Source organism: Abramis brama (assembly GCF_963993115.1).
Source record: "Abramis brama genome assembly, chromosome: 4".
Lineage (NCBI taxonomy): Eukaryota > Metazoa > Chordata > Actinopteri > Cypriniformes > Leuciscidae > Abramis > Abramis brama.
The window spans coordinates 29,100,160-29,122,161 of NC_139966.1; the positions used below are offsets into that span (position 1 = coordinate 29,100,160).

Below are 22,002 nucleotides of genomic sequence, written 5' to 3' on the forward strand. Positions count from 1 at the left end.
CGCTCCCGGGTCAGAGGCGCTCGTGGACATGGCATCGTCCTCACTATACCCGAAAGATACCATTTCCCGCGCTTCCTTTGGAGGGCGGTAACTAAGGTGAGAGGTTCTGATGCATGAGGGCGGCGTGGGCGTTGGGCTGACTCCAACTCCTCGACAGAGTCCATAGACGGAGCTCTCTGCAGTCTCCCGGCCCGCGGCTCGACGGGTAACGGCCAGCCTTGAAGGATCTTGATGGGGAGTTCCTCACAGGCTCGACAACCTGATCCTTCGAGTGCCGCCTCCACGTGGGCTCGACCCAGACACAGCACACACTGCTCGTGTGCGTCCGGGAAGTCAATAGGACCACCACACGTGTGGCAAAGAGACATTTTCTTCGATTAAAGCAAAAAATCCGCCAGAACGCGAGAGGGATAATCTACTTTGTCCACTCTGTTAGCGTAAATCCACGGCGAAACCAGGCTCCAGGTGAAGAAGAAAGATTCTGAGGTTTTTTGGCACCCGACGTCACCTAGCCATAGGCTATTTGCAAGCAAAAGAGTTATTCAAATCAGGCTTCAGCATTCGAGGAAATAGGATTTCCCCATACGTAATGTCGAGGGACCGACTCAATAAGGGAACTGCAGTTTCAGAGTAGCTTCCCCAACACTGAAAATAACTGAACTGTTAAATTATGGTACCTAAACACATTAGGCTATATACTTTATAAATATTTGTTTAATTAACTTAAAATATAAAAACTTGCTTTAAATAAAAAAATATTTATGCAGTATTGTTTTAAGTTTTTTTTATATAGAATATTGACATTTCTGAATATTTGTGAACACAATGTCATGGATGAGTTTGGGATTTAAAGTTTAGAAGAAAGTTTCAGCAGTGTTCATCAGATGTTTACAAATCTACAGGTATTAATCATGCTTAGGAAACAAATATGTTTTTTTGTTACATACATTCTCTCTCTCTCTCTCTCTCTCTCTCTCTATATATATATATATATATATATATATATATATCAGCACATCATTTCACAACAGTTGTATTTCACCAAGAATTCAAATGGCATTTTTATTTGGATGCTTTTGGATGTAAATTCCAGGACTTTTATTGTGAAATGTCGAAATGACGTCATATTTCTGCGCTGCACTCCTGCATCAGTTTTGATTCGGATGAACAGAGGTTTGTGGTTTTTAGCGTTTAAAGTGTTTTAATCGATATTAACCGTTTAATCTATGTGTTTTATGTGATGTAACTGAATTAATTATTAATGAATGTAACATCTTACTGCTTTATCTAACATTAATGAACGTTATATTTGTTAATAAAGCGCATCCACACATGAGTAATAGAAAAGGTGCGTCTCATTTCGCTCCCAATATTGTGAATTAGTTTATCATAAACACGAATTCAGTCACTGGCAAGTAATGATGAGAGAAACTGAACCTTTTGAAACTGCGAGTCAACTGAATCAAATGCTTCACAAAATGATTCCCTTACGAAAATGTACCATGTTTTAGTACAGTAGCCATGGTTTCACTATGAATTTTGTAAACTATAGTAACTACAAAATTAACCATGGTTTTACTACAGCACCTATAACTTAACTATGGTTAACTATGGTTTTGTAGTATAACCATAAAAGACACAAAATCAGTTTTGCTATAGTACGTTTACTGAGTCATTTATACTGTAGGATAGTATAAATAGCATGATTTCATAATGAAAACATTATATATATATATATATATATATATATATATATATATATATATATATATATATATATTAAATGTTTTTATTGAGAAAAAAAATACTGCACTAGTTAAAAACTTCACTTTAGACATTCTTCTAACTTTGTAACTATATCTCAACTAACTCTTATTAGAGTATTAGTAGACTGTCTTCTGAGATGGCATGCACACTTCTGATGTCTGGGAAGTTGGTATTCCAGGCATGAGTCCTCATTTAAAATATTGAACACATCTTGGAACTCCACCTCAAAGTCATAATCAACATAATTTCTTGACAAAAGTGCACTTTTCATATTTTTGAACACATTCTGTATTTTGAGGTGTAATCATGACTGTCACTGAGGTTGAGGTCCTTCTACTGACTATACGTAACTTTGCAGGTGCATGTCAATGTATTCTACTAACTCTAACCCCTTATTCTACTAACTGTACCCCTAAAAGTCTACTAATACTCAACTAATATTCTAATGAGAGTTAGTTGACATGTAGGTGTAAAGTAAATTAGTCAAAAGAATATCTAAAGGGGACCGTTAAAATAAAGTGTAACCAAAATGTCTTCTATTGTCTGAAATCAAACAAATGATTATTAAGCTCAGCAATAAGATATGGTTTATACCGACCCCTCTTTTTTGGAGGCACATGCATGGTCAATTTAATAAATATTTTCATAATTATGTATCCAGGTATATTAATATTTCATCATAATTTTCTCAACTGCCAACATGCAAACTTAAAGGGATAGTTCATCCCTAATTAAGTCATAATTTGCAGTAGCCTATTTCAATATTGTTTTGTAAAATTGTAGTTCATTGTTCTGAATAATTTTGTAGCATGAGAAAATGTTCTTACACATGCTACAGTCAATACTCTCTTTCAGATTATTAAACTGCTGTAATAAAGTCTGTATCATAGAATAGTAACTTGTCATTCTGTTTTTATTTTTGTAGATGTTTATTGAAAACCATTTAAATGTAATACAAGGCAAGGCCCTTTAAAACCATGGGTCAACTATGGTGATACAACTGTTTGAGCTACATGAACCATGGTTTGCACCAAAAAAACATGGTTACTACAGTTGTAGTTACTGTAATTTTACTGTATTATTACCAAAATATTACTATAGTGGAACCACGGTGTCAAAAACACAAATGTATAATAACAATTTCTACAAACCAACTGCAAATGTTTTCATGACAGTATAATCTAGTATATAGGATAATATACACATTATTAAATACCAAATATAAATCATAACTATTAAGACTCTTTATATTTTGTATTCATTATTAATTTGTAGCACTAGATTTTAGTTCTAATCAGGTGATTTAAGGCATTAACTCTCACTCTGACTGACTCTCTTACCAGTGCACTGAACTACTGAACTAGAGCTGATTGAGACACACACAGAGATTTAGTTTGAATTTCTTTTTATTTCTGTTAATTATTCTCATCTTAAACATGACAGATTGTCCAAACACACAGAAAAACTCCTGGTGAAGCGACTGAGATCCATGTGACACACTATTATAAAGATGGCGTTTATTAAAGAGGAGAGTGAAGACATGAAGATTGAAGAAACATTCAGAGTAAAACAAGAAGATACTGAGGACCAAACAGGTTGGTTTCTTTCTCAAAGCTGAACTTGGTCATTTGATCCTAATTAAGATTCTACTTCCATGCTACTTTTTGTGCAATTAACATTGTCATTGTCTTGAACACACCCAATCTATTTTTTCTTCATTAGTAATATCTGAGGTTAGATTAATTTGGTGAAAGGCATCTCTTCACATGCAATTATACGGGCGGTGTTGAATTTCATTTTTAGCTCCTTCCATTCTTTCTCATGTAAACACCAGGTTAAGTAACAATGTAAGGATTATGTGATATGATGCATATATTTAGCAAAAGGCCCCTTTCTATAGTTAAGTTTCTAGCTGGATAACGAGTTCATGAGCATTGAATGGCTTTTCTGAGGTAAATTTGACGTTACGTAATATGATTGTTCTCAAGCTGTTTTATACAAGCTCTTTCCAAGGTCGAAATGCAGTTTGAACGATCTGTCAGGCCACAAAGAGTGCCAAAACGACATTTATTGCTTGTATTTTGTGATCAAATCAACAGAATTTGAAAGCTGAAATTTTTGTGGTTGTTTGCTAAAATTAACAAACACATTAACCCTTTATAGGGCACTCATTGAAATACTTGGAAATTCTAAATTTCAACCATAGAGTGTTATTGGAGGATATTATAAGACTTCTAAACATTTGTGAGTTTTTAATTTTTTTAGGTTGGAAATCAAGGGCAATGAAGTTACCATATATGGTTCCTCGCCAGTCTAGGGTAATGTTTTTCCCTTAAAAAGTGTATATATAAAAATATAATAAAAACACATAAACTTGTTACAAACATAAAAATATTTATTTAGTAACATTTTAAATTATTATTAGGAACATTTTAAATTATTATTAGGAACATTTTAAATTATTATTAGGAACATTTTTTTTTTCAAGTCCAGCGAATTAGGCCACTGCTTCGTGGTACTTAAGGAAGCAGTTGCGGCCAGCATTGAGGCACAGATGGACCTTGCAGACCCTGCAGATCACGTTCGACCTCATGATATTCCCCTTCCGGCTGCAGTACTTGCAGGTCTGGCGGATTGTGTAGACAGGGGCGTGGAACAGGGACATGTCAAACCGCACATGGATTGCTGGATTTGTGCTGCGGTGTCCCCGGACAGGTGTGGGGATGGCAACAGAAGTGCTGAGGCTGCCTTGAGATGCTGAGCTCCTTCGGGGATGCAATGTGAGTGACCTCGGGCTGCTAGCTTCCCTGAACACCTGGATTCTAAATTTTTTTAAAGACAGACCATCCAGAAAGCCAATAGCCTTGCAGTCCCGCCTGTAGAAAACCCAGGCATTTGTGAGGCTGATATCCACAGAGTAGGCAAACATGCGCATATACCACCTCTTTGATTTCATGGGGGTGCGGTAGAGATGGACCAGCATGTCACTTTTGTCAATGCCCCCCATGTTGGCATTGTAGCTTTTGATGACAGCAGGGCAGCTCACTTGTTCCTTCCTCTTGGTTTCACTGCAGTACCTGTAGACTGAGGAAATGGGCTCTGCCCCCATATCTGTTAACAGAAGAGTGACAATCCTATTGTCCTTCCACCTGAGGGCCAGGATCCCATCGTCACTGGTGACGAAGTCATACGTACCACGAGGGACAGCCTTATTCTCCATCTCCTTGATGATTTTGAGTGGAGGCTTGCCTATTCTGTTGTCCCTGGCTGTCCCTGTGTACCTGCAGTTTTTGTCCTTGAGGTACCGCACTATCTCCAGGCTGGTAAAAAAGTTGTCCGCAAAGATGGCTGTGGTGGTGGAGGAGGACATGGTGCTGGCTAGGACGGAGACGATCTGGCTGGTGACACCCATGGCTGTTTGTTCAGGTGTCAGGGGAACACCGTGGGCCTCCAGCGTAGTCTTACCTTGATACAACACCATGTCATGGATGAAGCCATCCTCAGAAGCCCTAGCAAACAACTTGAATCCCCATTTGTCTGGCTTGTTCTTAATGTACTGCCTCAGGTTGCCAGCTGTCTTGCCTTTGTAGGCAATCAGGACCTCATCCACAGACTGCTTGGGGGTCTGTGGCTCACTCCTGAAGGCAGCATTCAGATGACTGAACAGTGGCCGCACCTTGAAGAATCGATCGATGGTGCCAGTGATCTGGGTGTTGTCGTTGAAGTGGACAAGCCTCTTCATCAGCCTGAACCTCTTCGATGACATGAGGTTTGCGACTTGAGGGACCCTGGTCTCCATTGCCCAGTAGTCTTCAACGGCAGGTAGCTCAGCAATCCCCATGTACATCAGGATAGCCACAAAGATCATCATCTCGTCTTCAGTGGTGGTGAAGGAGGTGTTGATGTTCTTCTGGTTTGCATACAAGTTGGTCTGGTACGTTATGTGCTTGATGACTTGGGGGCTGAAGTACCTGCTGAAGTACTGAAATGGAGTCTCAATGAAGTCTGGGGGACAGTGCTGGTACTCAGGCAGGGCGGCGTTGTCCAGGTCATCCTTCCTCCAGGTGGTTAGCCTGGCTGCTGGCTTCCCCTTCTTAGTTGGCCTCTTTGCTTGTGGTGCTGGTTCTTCATCATCGTCGTCGTCATCATCATCATCAAGTACCTCAACTGCAGGTCGCACACAGTGACACCTCTTGGCAGAGGGGCCTATATCACTATGGCCTGGAGTGTCTAGGTTATGGGTGGGTGGGAGGAAGTCAGGGTCTGCCACATCATTATCTTCCTCCTCAGAGCCCTCATCATCACTGATGCTGGGGTGGGCTGGCACAACTGTCCCCCTCTTGCCGTAAAAGATTCGCGTAGATAGCTGCAAAGAACAGAGAGTACATTTTTGAGTCAATATCAAGCCCAGTTTGAGTTATTTGTTGAGTAACAGTGAAGTGCAGATCTACTGAAATATAAATAATAAGAAAAATAAGTGAGTAACATTGGACTGGTCTGTCATAACACTTAAGTGCTAAAAATATAAATCCTTTGAAATATTACTCAAATTATTAAATATGTTTATTTTAATACATTAACATAATTTGAAACCAAATTAATGAATAGGGTATTCATTTATGGTTTGTGCTCCTAAGAACATCTAATATGAGTCATGTTTTATAAATGCACATTTGTGCATTTATAAATGTTATAAATAAATGTATACATTTATAAAAGATCTGTACTACTGATCTTTGGTATGGTCAAGTACTGGTGGTACCACTTATTTTAGCAGTAATAAGTCTCACAGTAAAAAAAACAAACACCAATACATGGCATTTAACTATGATAAAAACTGTTTCAAGGGCATAAAACTTACACATAAAGGGTAAATATATAATAAGAAGTGCAAAATATCATTATAAGTATTAAAAACTGTTATAAAGGTCATAAAACTGACCAAAACCACACATATTTCAATATCTATGGCTTGAAAATGTCTATAAATGTGTTACGTTTCCCACTGGATCACTTTATAATGTTATTCAAACCTGTGATAACATCCAATGCACTAGTAAATACTATTGTCCTACGTTATAATCATAGACTGTGGTTATAATGCATTATTTGTAGAAAAAATACCCTAGTACGGCTTTTCTATACGCATAGGGCGTATGTCTAAATATGGACTTGCGCTAATCTTACGTGAACAGGGCGTATGATCAAATATGGTCTCACCATTTTTCATGCCACAAATGTCAATACTTTCAAGAAATCTATGCAAACAACACCTATCTCAACATGTTGCACAACTATTCAACCATAGAATGTGTGCGTTTCATCAACTCACCATTTTTTGTTTTGAAGTTATTAGCGCTGATGTGGGAGTAGGTAGTAGCGCATAACCTCACTTTCCAATATCCGGAACGACACTGAAGTTTGAAATGCTCCGCGCAACTTCTGATTGGTCAGATGCCATCATGTGACTATCAGTGACGTAGCCTGATCTTCGCTGATTGGCTAGGATAAATCTATGCGCTCATATGACAACGCAAACAGGCAGGGGAGACTCAGTTTGAATGCGCGATTAAGTTACCAAATATGGTTCCTCGTCCGATAAAGGGTTAAAAGTGACGTATTAAAGGTGACAATTAAGGACAAATCTTACTGCGATTATGAATGGCTGCGCTACAAATAATGTATGAATGAAGTTCAGGCAGTAACAGAAAATAGTAAAGATGAAAAGATATTGAGAACAAGAATCCATATCTGTTTCAATTAAAAACAAGAATTATTTACGATTAGTTCGCGTCCACACAGCTGACACATTTATCTGTTGTAGTTCATCCATGTTGTGTGCACGAAATAGACGCTGCCTTCCTGCACTTTTACAGTACTTGCATGTTCATTCATTGACACATTTCCATCACATTCTCTCATTCTGGCACAGTCGTCAGTATTGTTGCTCGATAGAGTTGAGGGCTTGTGTTCATATCCGATTTGTGTGTCCCGTGGCACTCTTCCGTTTTCCGTAATATCTGCACTGTTTTCTATGGGAATGATGTTGCGTAGGTAATATGTAGCCGGCGTGCTGGACTACTGCATCTTCTGAACTATTCCGTGCTGTCGTCTCCGCTGGTCTCAAAACATGTCTCTATTTATAGGCTATTGTAACTTTCTGCTCGACCAGCACTTTGCAACAACATAAACTAGTTTCTTCAGCGACTTACAGGATGTCTCTTATAATAACGTCTGAGATGTTTACATTTTAAGTGGCGTGACAAAGCTACAGATTAAAACTTATTTCCAGAAATGCTATTTGAATAGGATTTCAAATGACATATGAATGTAGATCAAAACAAATTGCATTTCATGGGATTGTTTGCCGTTCACACGATATGATCGGATTAATTTGGATTTGGACTGAACGAGGCTAAAGTTCCCAAGCAAAATATTATCATTAACGTACCTGAAATTAAATAGTCTAAATAGTAGTAAATATTCATTAATGCAACCAGTATCATTGTAACAACCAGTATCATTGTAACAACCATTGTAACCAGCAACATAATAGATGATTTAAATTAAACTAATGATAATACATTATTTAAATTAATCAAAAACACAAATTGCACACTAAATAAACATCTGTTGTAGGGCTGGGCAAAAAAAAAGAAAAAGATTTTTCCAACAAATCATTTATAAAATGTGGTCGATTCAATGTCTATTCTCAAAAGCCACAAATCGATATTTTTTTGGATTTGTTTCTGTAAACATTGAACATAATATCTGATTTACGTTAATCTCATTACTAATCTATTGCACTAGATTTAATCCTTTTATTTACCTTGCACGATGTTACACCTGATTCAATGCTTAACATGGCGGATGCAGGTGCGCCTTTCAGCGTGAAAGACGTTCCAGACAGTTGAAGGAATTGTCACTGTCCTGATCAGGCCAGTGCTGCATGGTCATAAAAGTTTATCATTTGCATGCAGTTTCAAGCCTTGCCAACTGAAGCATTTAAGTGCAAGAAGACGCAAAAGACAACTCGCACACAGGGAGTGAAAAGTTATGTGTGTGCACAAAGGAAGCTACGGTGTTGCTAGGGTATTCTGGGTGGTTGCTATGGTGTTGCTAGGCGGTTGCTAGGGTATTAATGGGTGGTTGCTATGGTATTGCTAGGCGGTTGCTTGGGTATTCTGGATGGTTGCTAGGGTGTTCTGGGTGGTTGCTAGGGTATTTTTTCGTGGTTACTATAGCAGTTCTAGACTGTGGCGAGGGGGGCGTGGTTTTGCGAAGTCTGTAGCGGGAGAGAGAGGACGGAGCCGAGCGGTGAGTAAGTAGGTCAAGTGCAGATGATGAACACCTGTGTCTGATTCCAGTAATTGGCGTGGAGAGACCGGATATAAGCCGGCGGGAATGAGAGAGAGGGAGAGAGAGTTGGACTGGGACCTCGTCTGCTGCTGCTTTCCACGGAGAAATCATCGCGAGAGAATCTGGATTATTGTTTTGTTTTTGCTGTACTGATAGCACGGTGAACGCGCTCTGTGCGCAACCTTCCTCTTTTGAACTTTTTACTTTAATAAAAACGAGTGTCCCAGTCTCGCCGACCCCTGTTGTCTTCCTTCCCTTTATTACAACGTTGAACCTCATCACACTGGTGCCGAAACCCGGGAGGGAAGAAGATCGCCGCCGCCATGCAGACCCCGCCAGCCACGCCATTTGCGGACATCATAACATCGCTCGCCGGTCTTCACCAGGAACAGCACCAACACCTGCTGGCGATTAAGGAGGAGCAGGACAAGAGATTCGAAGCTCTCCTCCGAGCCCAGCATGAAGACCGCGAGCTGTTCCGGAGCTGGATAGACCGGGAGGTTCGGGCCATCCCCCCCCCCTGCTAAGGAGTCGTCGACGCCTTTACCCCTCAACAAAATGAGACCCCAGGATGACCCGGAGGCGTTTATAGATCTTTTCGAGAGGTCCGCGGAGGACCGGGGATGGCCCTCCGAGGGCTGGCCAATGCGGCTCATCCCTCTGCTATCCGGAGAAGCACAGGTAGCCGCACACCAACTGCCAGTCCAGAACCTCCTGGTCTATAAAGACCTCAAACGTGCAATCCTCCAGCGGGTCGGCCGGACCCCAGAACAACATCGCCAGAGGTTCAGGACGCTGAGCCTCGAAGAGTCCGGCCGGCCCTTCATCATGGCACAACAGCTCCGGGACTCATGCCGCAAATGGCTGATGGCCGACGGAAGCGACGTCGAGGAAATCATCGACCGAGTGGTACTGGAGCAGTTCGTGGCGCGGCTTCCGAGGAAGACCGCGCAGTGGGTCCAGTGCCACCACCCGACGTCGCTGAACCAGGCCATCCAGCTGGCAGAGGATCAGATGGTGGCGTGCCCAGGGGTCGGCGAACCCCTGCCATCTGCATCTCTCTCTCTCTCTTCCCCCTCTCTCTCATGTCCCCTCTCTGAACCTGTCCCTCCTCCCAGGTCTCGTGTGGGGCTTACACCCAGACCAGCTCCAAGATGGAGAACGGGGACTCCTGCAGAGCCGGTGCCATCGCCCAGGGCCCCTCCCAGGGGAGGGGGCTTACCTAGCGGGCTCTTTACTTCACCGGCTGCTCCACCGCTCTCTCCACGCCAATCTCTTGACCCGCTTCCTGCCACCAGGGCGGCGGGGAAGTCTGGGCCGGCTTGTTGGCGCTGCGGGGATCCGGGTCACTTTATTGATCGGTGTCCGGTGATGGAGGTGGGGACGCTGATCCGGGTCCCCGATGCGCCACAAGCTGCCCCCGATCAGGCTGGCCTGTACCAGATACCAGTAAGTATCAAGGGGGGTACATATCAGGCTTTGGTGGATTCAGGTTGTAACCAAACCTCCATTCATCAAAGCCTGATTCACCCTAGGGCATTGGATAATAGCCGCGTGGTTAAGGTACGGTGTGTACACGGGGAGGTGATGGATTATCCAATAATGCCTGTGGAAATTCAATTTAGGGGACAAAAGCATAGAGTAGAGGTGGCGATTAATCCGCACCTCCGGCATCCGCTAATTTTGGGGACCAATTGGCCAGCATTTAATGAATTATTGGGATATTTGTGTGCGGATGCCTCTTGGGCAGAAAGGGACGAGAGGAACGAGGCAGTTGCTCAGGTGGGAGAAGCTGAGTCGGGATCTCTGGCAGCTGGTTCAGGGGAACGGAGCGCTCTTGAAAGAACCATCCTTACAGAGCATGATGATTTTCCCCTGGAGCAGTCTCAGGATGAAACGCTGAAACATGCTTTTGATCAGGTCCGCTCTATCGACGGCCAGCTACTCCACCCTGACCAACCGCTCTCCTATCCTTATTTTACAATTTTAAAAGATAAGTTGTATCGGGTGACCCAAGACGCCCAGTCAAAACAGGATACAACTCAGTTGTTGGTACCCTCACTGTAATCCAATGGCCGGGCATTTAGGACAAACAGCTACACTAAACCGTCTCATGACCCGGTTTTTCTGGCCGGGCATTCACGAGAATGTGCGCAAGTGGTGCGCGTCTTGTCGCGAATGTCAGTTGGTAAATCCACCGGCCAATCCAAAAGCACATTTGTGCCCCCTCCCATTAATGCAGGTCCCCTTCGAGCGAATTGGTATGGACCTCATCGGGCCATTAGAACGGTCAGCACGGGGACACCGCTTTGCTTTAGTCCTGGTGGATTATGCAACGCGGTATCTTGAAGCAGTGCCACTCCGCACTATTTCTGCTAAGAGCGTGGCGAGCGCACTGTTTCAATTAATCTCCCGGGTGGGAATCCCGAAAGAGATTCTCACCGATCAAGGCACGGCGTTTATGTCACGCACAATTCGTGAACTTTACGAATTATTGGGCATTAAATCGATTCGAACCAGCATCTATCACCCACAAACGGACGGACTGGTAGAACGCTTTAACCGCACGTTGAAAACCATGATTCGAAAGTTCGTACAAGAAGACGCCAAAAATTGGGATAAGTGGTTAGAACCCCTCTTGTTCACTGTACGGGAGGTCCCGCAAGCCTCCACGGGGTTTTCCCCCTTCGAGCTTCTCTATGGACGCCAGCCCCGCGGGGTGTTAGACGTCCTTAGAGAGACTTGGGAGGACGGACCTTCAAATAGTAAAAATTAAATTCAGTATGTCCTGGATCTGAGAACAAAACTCCACACTTTGGGGCGGCTATCAATGGAGAATTTGTTACAGGCTCAGGACAAACAGAGTCGGCTGTACAACAGGGGAGCTAGACTTCGTCAATTTGCACCGGGAGATAAAGTGCTTGTATTACTCCCTACTTCTAGTTCAAAATTACTCGCAAAGTGGCAAGGACCCTTCGAGGTCACACGGCGAGTTGGGGATCTCAACTATGAGGTAGCTCGAACAGATAGGGGCGGAGCACATCAAATCTATCACCTCAACCTACTTAAAAAATGGTCGGAGGTAGAATCAGTGATGCTGGCGATGGTAGTGAGCGGAGAGGAGGATCTTGGACCAGAGGCGAGTCTAAAAACCCAATCTCTCGCTCTGGCCCCTGGTGGAGACCAGCTCTCACCCTCCCAGCTCTCTGATGTAAAAAAGTTACAAGCAGAGTTTGCTGATGTGTTCTCGCCCCTGCCTGGTCGGACGGACCTCATTCAGCACCACGTTGAGACAGCCGGGCGTGGTTGTACGCAGCCGGCCGTATCGCTTGCCAGAACACAAAAAAAAGGTGGTTCAGAGCGAATTAGAGGCAATGCTAGCCATGGGGGTAATAGAAGAGTCCAACAGTGACTGGGCGAGCCCGATAGTTTTAGTACCTAAAACCGACGGCTCGGTTCGGTTCTGTGTGGACTATCGTAAGGTGAATGCTGTGTCGAAATTCGACGCTTATCCAATGCCAAGGGTTGACGAATTGCTTGATCGGCTAGGTACTGCTCGATTTTATTCGACACTGGACTTAACAAAGGGATATTGGCAGATCCCCTTGTCTCCTATGTCCAAAGAAAAAACAGCTTTCACAACGCCGTTCGGATTACACCAATTTGTTACTCTTCCTTTCGGTTTGTTCGGGGCTCCGGCGACCTTTCAGCGTCTGATGGACAGAATTCTCCGGCCGCATGCTGCATATGCCGCTGCCTACCTGGATGATATCATCATCTATAGTGGGGATTGGCAGCGTCATATGCAGCATTTGCGGGCTGTCCTGAAGACGCTGAGAAGGGCGGGGCTCACGGCCAACCCGAAGAAGTGTGCAGTTGGGCGTGTGGAAGTTAGATATCTGGGCTTCCACTTAGGTCATGGACAGGTGCGTCCCCAAATTGATAAGACCGCAGCAGTTGCGACCTGTCCAAGACCAAAAAGGAGGTTAGACAGTTCCTGGGGCTGGCGGGATATTACAGAAGGTTTGTACCTAATTATTCGGATCTCGCCAGCCCGCTGACTGATCTAACTAAAAAGGAGGTACCAGATACGGTTCAGTGGACGGAGCAGTGCCAGCAGGCTTTTACTCAGATAAAGGCTGCTCTATGTGGCGGACCGCTCTTGCATGCTCCTGACTTTTCTCTCCCTTTTATCCTACAGACGGACGCGTCGGACAGGGGGATGGGCGCGGTCCTGTCCCAGGAGGTGGAGGGTGAAGAGCGGCCGGTGCTGTACATCAGTCGGAAGCTCTCTAAGAGAGAGACGATGTACAGCACCATAGAGAAGGAGTGTTTGGCCATCAGATGGGCCGTTCTCACCCTCCGCTATTACCTCCTGGGGCGGGAGTTCACCCTCTGTTCGGACCACGCTCCCCTGCAGTGGCTCCACCGCATGAAGGATACCAACGCGCGGATCACTCGTTGGTATCTAGCTCTACAGCCTTTTAAGTTCCAGGTGATCCACAGGCCGGGTGCACAAATGGCTGTAGCCGACTTCCTCTCCAGGAGGAGGGGGGGGGGGGGCTGCAGACCGGATGGCTCCCCGGCCTGAGTCGGGCGGTGGGGGTATGTGGTGAGGGGGGCGTGGTTTTGCGAAGTCTGTAGTGGGAGAGAGAGGACGGAGCCGAGCGGTGAGTAAGTAGGTCAAGTGCAGATGATGAACACCTGTGTCTGATTCCAGTAATTGGCATGGAGAGACCGGATATAAGCCGGCTGGAATGAGAGAGAGGGAGAGAGAGTTGGACTGGGACCTCGTCTGCTGCTGCTTTCCACGGAGAAATCATCGCGAGAGAATCTGGAGTATTGTTTTGTTTTTGCTGTGCTGATAGCACGGTGAACGCGCTCTGTGCGCAACCTTCCTCTTTTGAACTTTTTACTTTAATAAAAACGAGTGTCCCAGTCTCGCCGACCCCTGTCTTCTTCCTTCCCTTTATTACAACGTTGAACCTCATCACATAGACGTTGCTAGGGTGTTCAGGTTGGTTGCGAAGGTATTTTTGGTGGTTGCTATGGTGTGGTGGTTGGTAGTTGTCAAAGATGGTTACTATGGAGTTTTTATGGAGTTCTTAAAATCTTTAATAACGAGTGCCTTTAGTACAAAGCCCTTTTGTGAGCGAACGCAAAGTTTCTTGGGACCACGCAAAGGTTTTGCGAGCAAATGCAAAGTTTCTTGGGGAATGCAAAACATTAGAAAGAGAACGCAAAAGCATTGACTTAAAAGCACTGATTATTTAATTTGTATCTTTGTTATATTTAATGTGTTTATTTGTGTAATTACTTATAGTTGAATTATTTGTTCTTTTTTTATTAATGACTTTTTATGAGTTTACTTGTCCTTAATTATCTTTGAAATTTATATTAGTAGTTTTAGCTGTGATGTCAACTTTATTAATTACAATACAAAGATACATGGGTCAAAAACAATAACTTATTTTATATATTTACTTTTGTGTTGGGGTTAGTGAAAATTAAATAATTGAATTCATTGAATCGAATCGAAAATCGAATCGAGATCTTGTGAATCGGAATCGAATAGGGACATCTGTATCGATACCCTGTGCTACTCACAACAAGGAAGCTCTGCTCAAGCCTGGCTCTTTTCGCAACTGACAGGAGTCAGGCATCTGCATGGAGTCTCTGTCCATGGGGCTTGCAGTTGGAGCTGGCTGAAGAGCTTAGGATGGGTATTGGATGGTTCTCAAACTGCTCAAGGTGGTTACCCATGCGGTAGATAAATTCAGCTTAGAATGGCCAGATAAGAAAAAAGAAGGGAAAAGGAGTAAGCTAGATGAACATTACTCTTAAGCGGATGGGGACAGCAATCAGTGCCGTTCCATCAGTTTCTCCCTCTCCGGAGCCAGAAGCTGGTGGCTTCTTCGAACCAGCCTGGCCAGGCCCCAGGTTCTCTATGGGAACGAGGGAGGAGCTAAAGTCCAGTGTGGCTGCCCGTGTCCCCCCTAATCAAGACTAGGGGCCTGGGCATTTCACACAGCCACCCAGAACAAGGACATATCTGAGGACTGTCATTGCTGCTAGGATTAAGCAGTAGGAAGAAGCAACCCTGGCGGTTATGACCTCAGGGTGTTTAGGGCATGCCCCCTTTGGGGAGGAGAGCGAAGCACCTCAATGGAGACTCCACTCTGAGGTGGTGGAGTTTATTTTCCAGAGGTACAGCAGAGTGGAAGTGGACCTGTTTGGCTCTTGGCTCTTTTCTGGCAGGCCACTAGCAACAGTATGGTTCCTGGATCTAATATCTTTCCTGGAAGGCACTCCTTGTGAAATTCCAAAAGCTGGGACCTTCTGTCTCAGGCCCAGTGTTCTCTACCCCTGACCTAACATTTGGAAGCTGCGTCTGGCCCCTAAGGGGCACCAGCTCATATATTCCAGTCTTTCAACTGAGGTTATGTAGACCATTTTAAGTGTTAGAGCTCCCTTCGCTAGCAAACTTTATGCCCTGAAATGGCATCTCTTTGAGTCATGATACTTGCAACACCATGCTGACCTAGTGTACTGGCTGAATGGTTCAGTGCTTGAGTTCAGGCGTGCCTTTCTTTAGGATTATCCCGTTATGTTTAAGGTGTATCGTGTTGCAATTTCTGCTTGCTATGCCCACATTAATGGAGGCTCTGTGGGGAGGCTACCCCTAATATCTTGCTTCCTTCATGATGCCTGCTTAGTTTTTGCCCCCAAAGGTGCCTTTTTTGACAGTTCTTTCGGTCTTCTTCAAGCCTTCTCACTTCTGCTGTTTGACTTGCCGGAGCAAGAGATGCTAGGATTTACATTGACTGCTCAGACTTGTGGGATAAATCTCATCAATTGCTGATTTGCTTTAGGGGACGTGGGAAAGGTTCCTTAGTCTCCAAGAAGCGTTTGTCACATTGGATTGTTGATGCAAATTGCTACTTCTCCTGCTAGAGTCAACTCTTGACAGGCTGATGCATTCTTAGTTGTGTTGATGGTTCATTTCCTCTGATTCCGACTCAAACATCATTGCAATCGCCATCGCCTAGCACGCATCACCCGTTACTATGGTAACGGTAAACACAGCTCCGCAAAATCCGCACGTTTTGACAAGGGGGCGTTAACAATTGATGCATAGGCACTGACGTTATCCAATCATAACAGTGGGTGTTAACACTGAACTCTTAACCCTCTGGGGACTAAGCCCTTTTTGGTCCGTTTTCTCTATTTTTACATTGGGCTTATAAACCATATGTAATGGAGATGAAACACCATGTGTTTGGTGTCTATGGATTCAGAAGACCCTAAGCTAACATAAGAATGCATGTAATGTGTTTATAAAGGAAGTATGAGTAAAAAATGTACAATAAACTAGAGAATTTCAAAAACAAAAATTTTATTTTAGTCATTTATTACTGAAAATCACACCTCACACAACAATAGTGAACAGTTTTTGAACAAAAAATATATTTTTCAAACCCTTTGCTAGACAGATATTTGTAATTGTTCAATCAAAAGTGTAAAGAACAATGAAATAATGAACTTTATATACAGCGTTTTCTCAAAAAGCTGTCAGCTTCGGATTTCTCCTCGTCACTTTCCAGTAATTGTTCCAGAGCTTGTTCTGAGGTAAATCTTTTACTGCTTGCCATCATACAAGTGCTAAAACTATAAAATAATAATGCTATAATTGCTAATATGCTATAAATATTAAATATTGCTAATATATATAAATATTATAATCGTTCTGTCTCTCTCTCTCTCTCTCATATAAATCTCTGTGTGCAATACGCTGCTCCGTTCGCTCTCTGTCTCCTTCTCCACTCGACACGGCTGTTTGCATCATATCATAGTACCACCCCTTGCAAGGCTAAGGAGTCCTCTGATTAGCTAGAATAAGTCATGGTAACCTTCTTCTGATTGGGTAAGAAAAATATTCCTCCCAGCGGCAATTTTTCCATTGGTCTTTGCGTGTGGAATATTCCTAACAACATCGATTTCATTGGCCTTATACGCAGTGGTATTACGCAACAAGGAAGTGTGTATACCATATACCATTGTTTTCAGCGGAATCTGAGGAAGACGGCAAAAAAGACAGCATCTCTCTATCATTAATAGTTTTTAAGATAATTACACATTTGTAAAAGGATGCCATTTTGGGCAGTACCGCCCAATCCGTCCCGAGAGGGTTAAAGGGGAAACACCCCCAAAACAGACTGTTTGAATCAGAGCATGAGAAACAGGGTGGGAAAAGGTCATAAATCACTAAATTTTAAACGTTTTTTGTCCAAAAAACTATAGTAATACTATAATTGCACCTAAGGGAACACAATAAAAGAAAAGAAAAAACCATGTCATGACCCCTTTAAAGCTACAAAAGTTATTCAGCCTAGAGCAGTGAGTGATTTTCTCTTTGTCTTTTGTTCATGACCCCAGTTATTGTCAAGCCGTTGCGATATGCATATCGCAAAATTTGTGATATTTCGATAATTTCAATATATTGTGCAGCCCTAGTTGTGTGTTAATTAGTCATGTTTATTCAATCAAAGCGTTTCAATCTTCTGTTTATTCAGCTACAGATAGTATGAGACCCGATAGGGATTTCCTGGAATGATGTGCATTATTGTACTTCTGGACATTTTTGGCGTGTCTGTGTGAGAGCGCCCTCTGGTGTTCAGATGGAGCAGCATTTACTACCGATCAGCCGTACTTCACTGAAAAGCTACACATAAAATAATCTCAGCCTTTGCCAAATCGTGTGCAGTTTCATTGCGATTAATTGTGCAGTCCCATTTTACACATTTGTTGCAACTTACAAGGTTCAATTCTTTCCATTTTTAAGTAACAACTGAGAAGTTTGTCCAAATTTCAGACTTACTTTGTTTTGGTTTTGTATAGTAAAAACTAGCTTTTTCTCACTTTAATGTGTTGACCCAATCCTTCTTGTTAAATCCTAGGTTCTGCTGTATATATTTTTTAAAAACAAAAAAATATATCCCCTGCGAGATTTGTATTGGATCCCAAGGGATCCCAATCCCAAAGCGGTCTACTGTGGGTTTTTGATAAGGGGTTTGATTACTGCTAGATTGAAAGTATATGAGACATGTCCTTAAGGAAAAAAACTGTTAAAAATATTGACAAGAGGTTATGAGATTACAGGTTACACCTCCTTCAGTAGATTTGTGGGATCTAGCAAAGATCTAGAATACATGATGTTGGATTTCATTTTGATGTCCATTGCTTTGTGCCATTGAACTGGGGTTAACTTATATTTGTCTTTTTCCGCTTTAGACCTGATAGTGCTGAAAGTTGAGAGTGAAGAACTGTATAATATGGAAGAAAAAGATCTTCATGAGAAACATCATGAGATCATGACTGGAGAAAAATCTTTTAGTGACTCACAGACCGAAAAGACTTCCTCACAAAACAAAACTCAAAAAACAGGAACTAGAAACTTTAAAGTCCACATGAGAATTCACACTGAAGAGAGACGTTTCACCTGCCAACAGTGTGAGAAGAGTTTCTCGCTGAAAGGAAATCTAAAAAAACACATGAAAATTCACACTGGAGAGAAGCCTTACACCTGCACTCAGTGTGGAAAGAGTTTTACACAGAAGAAAAACCTTGATGCCCACATAAGAATTCACACGGGACAGACCCCTTATACCTGCAAACTGTGTGGGAAGAGTTTCTCACTAAAAGGAAATCTTAAAACTCACATGAGAATTCACACTGGAGAAAAGCCGTTCATATGCCCTCAGTGTGGAAAAAGTTTTAGACAGAAAAAAAACCTTGATGCCCACATGAGAATTCACACTGGACAGACCCCTTATACCTGCAAACTGTGTGGCAAGAGTTTCTCACTAAAAGGAAATCTTACAACTCACATGAGAATTCACACTGGGGCGAGCCCTTTCACCTGCCAACTGTGTGGGAAGAGTTTCTCACTAAAAGGAAATCTTAAAAAACACATGAAAATTCACACTGGAGAAAAGCCGTTCATATGCCATCAGTGTGGAAAAAGTTTTAGACAGAAAAAAAACCTTAATGCCCATATGATAGTTCACACTGGACAGACCCCTTATACTTGCAAACTGTGTGGGAAGAGTTTCACACTAAAAGGAAATCTTAAAACTCACATGAGAATTCATACTGGAGAAAAGCCATTCATATGCCATCAGTGTGGAAAACGTTTTAGACAGAAAAACAACCTTAATGCCCATATGAGAAGTCACACTGGAGAGAGTCCTTACACCTGCAAACTGTGTGGGAAGAGCTTCTCACGGAAAGAAAGTTTTAGGATTCACATGAGAATTCACACTGGAGAGAAGCCATGTGTATGTAGTCAGTGTGGAAAGAGTTTCAGATGTAAAGGTACCCTCAATCACCATATGAAGATTCACTCAAGAAAGGAATATTTTATATGTCATCAGTGTGGCAGGAGTTTCACAGACAGGAAACATCTCAAGAATCATGTAAAAACCCACACTGGAGAGAAGCCTTTCATGTGCCATCACTGTGGAAAGACTTGCATAAACAAATCAAACCTTGAGGTTCACATAAGAATTCACACCGGAGAGAAGCCTTTCACCTGCCCTCAGTGTGGAAGGAGTTTCACACGAAAAGGAAACCTTAACATTCATGTAAGAGTCCACAAAGGAGAGAGGCCTTACAAATGTCTTCAGTGTGAGAAGAGTTTCACATTTCACACAATCCTGAAACGTCATTTGCAAACTCATTCTGTAAAGATAATGCAGTGTTCCTCAGTGTGACAAGAGGTTTAGAAAATGGAGCATTTTCAACAATCACATGCATATTCACTTTGGAGGAAGGCCATTTGTGATCAGTTTAATGTTTTAATTTTCCCTTTGCCATCACACTTACAGATGCATACAAAAAGTCATGCAAATTTGAGACCCTGTTTGTGTTCTTTGTGAAAGTATGGCACCAGAAAATACATATCTGTGTGAAATCTGTGTTCACACCACAGCTGAATGTTGGCCACACCTGATTGTCCACCTTCATGACCACTTCTTTTATAAGAATCCTTCATTGCAGCTTTTTCTTTTCTTTTGTGCATATGAACTCCACGACAGACCATCTCCTTTGCTATAGTTTAAAATTGTGTCTTGCAGTGAAATGACAATGTACCTGAAAGATTATAAATAAAGGACGTAAACTGAACAAAATAATTAACAATGCACTGCATTTTTTGATTCATCTTTATTGAATGAATGCACAGGTAAACATGTTTTCAATCTGCACTTTAATATGGCTACTTTTGGGGCTCATCCAGTGGCACAGCTGGTTCCAGCTGTGGATTGTGTAAAAGCTGTAAAGGTTGTGTTTTTTGCTTCTCATCTCCAGTCTCCCGGGTTCACTTGCCAGCCATCCTCTGCCACCACATCAAGATAAGAACTGTTATCATTCAACCTAGAGGAGGATTTTTTTGCGGGCTGGACAATGCGACCCGCTGTGTAATGCCGCAAGGAGACCCATCCTGGACACTGGAGAAATACATCAACTTCGCGCTATGGATAGATGGGTCCTAGTTCCTCATTGGCAGAGTGGAGGAATCGTCCACCATCGTCCAGCCCCCCCTCACACCTGTCATGCAACCAGCCATTTCCTGGGTCTGAAAGGAGTAATATTATAAAATATTACTTACTAAGGGTATTTACCACCCGGTTACATTACTATTAAATACTATGGTAATGCCGTAATTGAGTCCTGCCTGTCGCGACATTACCTTCTCTGCCTTCCCTTATAAAATAACCTTTTTAGCATAGTAAAATCTAAATATATCGTTCCCAACAAAAGTATTTTTTTAGCGTAAAACGTTGAAGATAATAATAATAATAAACTTTATTTTCTATAGTGCCTTTAAAAGTAGCATCTCAAAGCGCTTTAAAAGTAGCATCTCATAACTTTTCAGCCACTGGGAGTGGCAACATGGGACGCAATCTGGCTATATTTCTTAGATGAAAAAATGATGTCTTGACAGTGCTCTGAACAAATGTTAAATTAGTATAAAATATCACCCCCTAATTTTTTTATTTTGTTTGAAATTGAAGTGTAGAACCATCTACACTTACAGTGAGGAAAATAAGTATTTGAACACCCTGCTATTTTGCAAGTTCTCCCACTTAGAAATCATGGAGGGGTCTGAAATTGTCATCGTAGGTGCATGTCCACTGTGAGAGACATAATCTAAAAAAAAAATCCAGAAATTACAATGTATGATTTTTTAACTATTTATTTGTATGATACAGCTGCAAATAAGTATTTGAACACCTGAGAAAATCAATGTTAATATTTGGTACAGTAGCCTTTGTTTGCAATTACAGAGGTCAAACGTTTCCTGTAGTTTTTCACCAGGTTTGCACACACTGCAGGAGGGATTTTGGCCCACTCCTCCACACAGATCTTCTCTAGATCAGTCAGGTTTCTGGGCTGTCGCTGAGAAACACGGAGTTTGAGCTCCCTCCAAAGATTCTCTATTGGGTTTAGGTCTGGAGACTGGCTAGGCCACGCCAGAACCTTGATATGCTTCTTACAGAGCCACTCCTTGGTTATCCTGGCTGTGTGCTTCGGGTCATTGTCACGTTGGAAGACCCAGCCTCGACCCATCTTCAATGCTCTAACTGAGGGAAGGAGGTTGTTCCCCAAAATCTCGCAATACATGGCCCCGGTCATCCTCTCCTTAATACAGTGCAGTCGCCCTGTCCCATGTGCAGAAAAACACCCCCAAAGCATGATGCTACCACCCCCATGCTTCACAGTAGGGATGGTGTTCTTGGGATGGTACTCATCATTCTTCTTCCTCCAAACACGTTTAGTGGAATTATGACCAAAAAGTTCTATTTTGGTCTCATC

General features: G+C 42.6%; 1 protein-coding gene across 2 annotated transcripts; it reads left to right on the forward strand.

Moving 5' to 3' along the window:
• The first annotated feature begins 1,116 nt into the window (after positions 1–1,116).
• Positions 1,117–20,374, forward strand: LOC311081255 (uncharacterized protein). Of its 2 annotated transcripts, none has more exons than XM_084111702.1 (3): positions 1,117–1,173; positions 3,211–3,362; positions 18,418–20,373. In XM_084111702.1, the coding sequence occupies exons 2-3, from the start codon at positions 3,278–3,280 to the stop codon at positions 19,896–19,898; spliced, it is 1,566 nt and encodes a 521-aa protein (XP_083967828.1). In that variant the 5' UTR covers positions 1,117–1,173; positions 3,211–3,277; the 3' UTR covers positions 19,899–20,373. The 2 variants fall into 2 exon arrangements, with proteins under 2 accessions (XP_083967828.1, XP_083967829.1); XM_084111703.1 differs by having other exon boundaries at positions 1,145–1,173; positions 3,228–3,362; positions 18,418–20,374.
• The last annotated feature ends 1,628 nt before the right edge of the window (positions 20,375–22,002 follow it).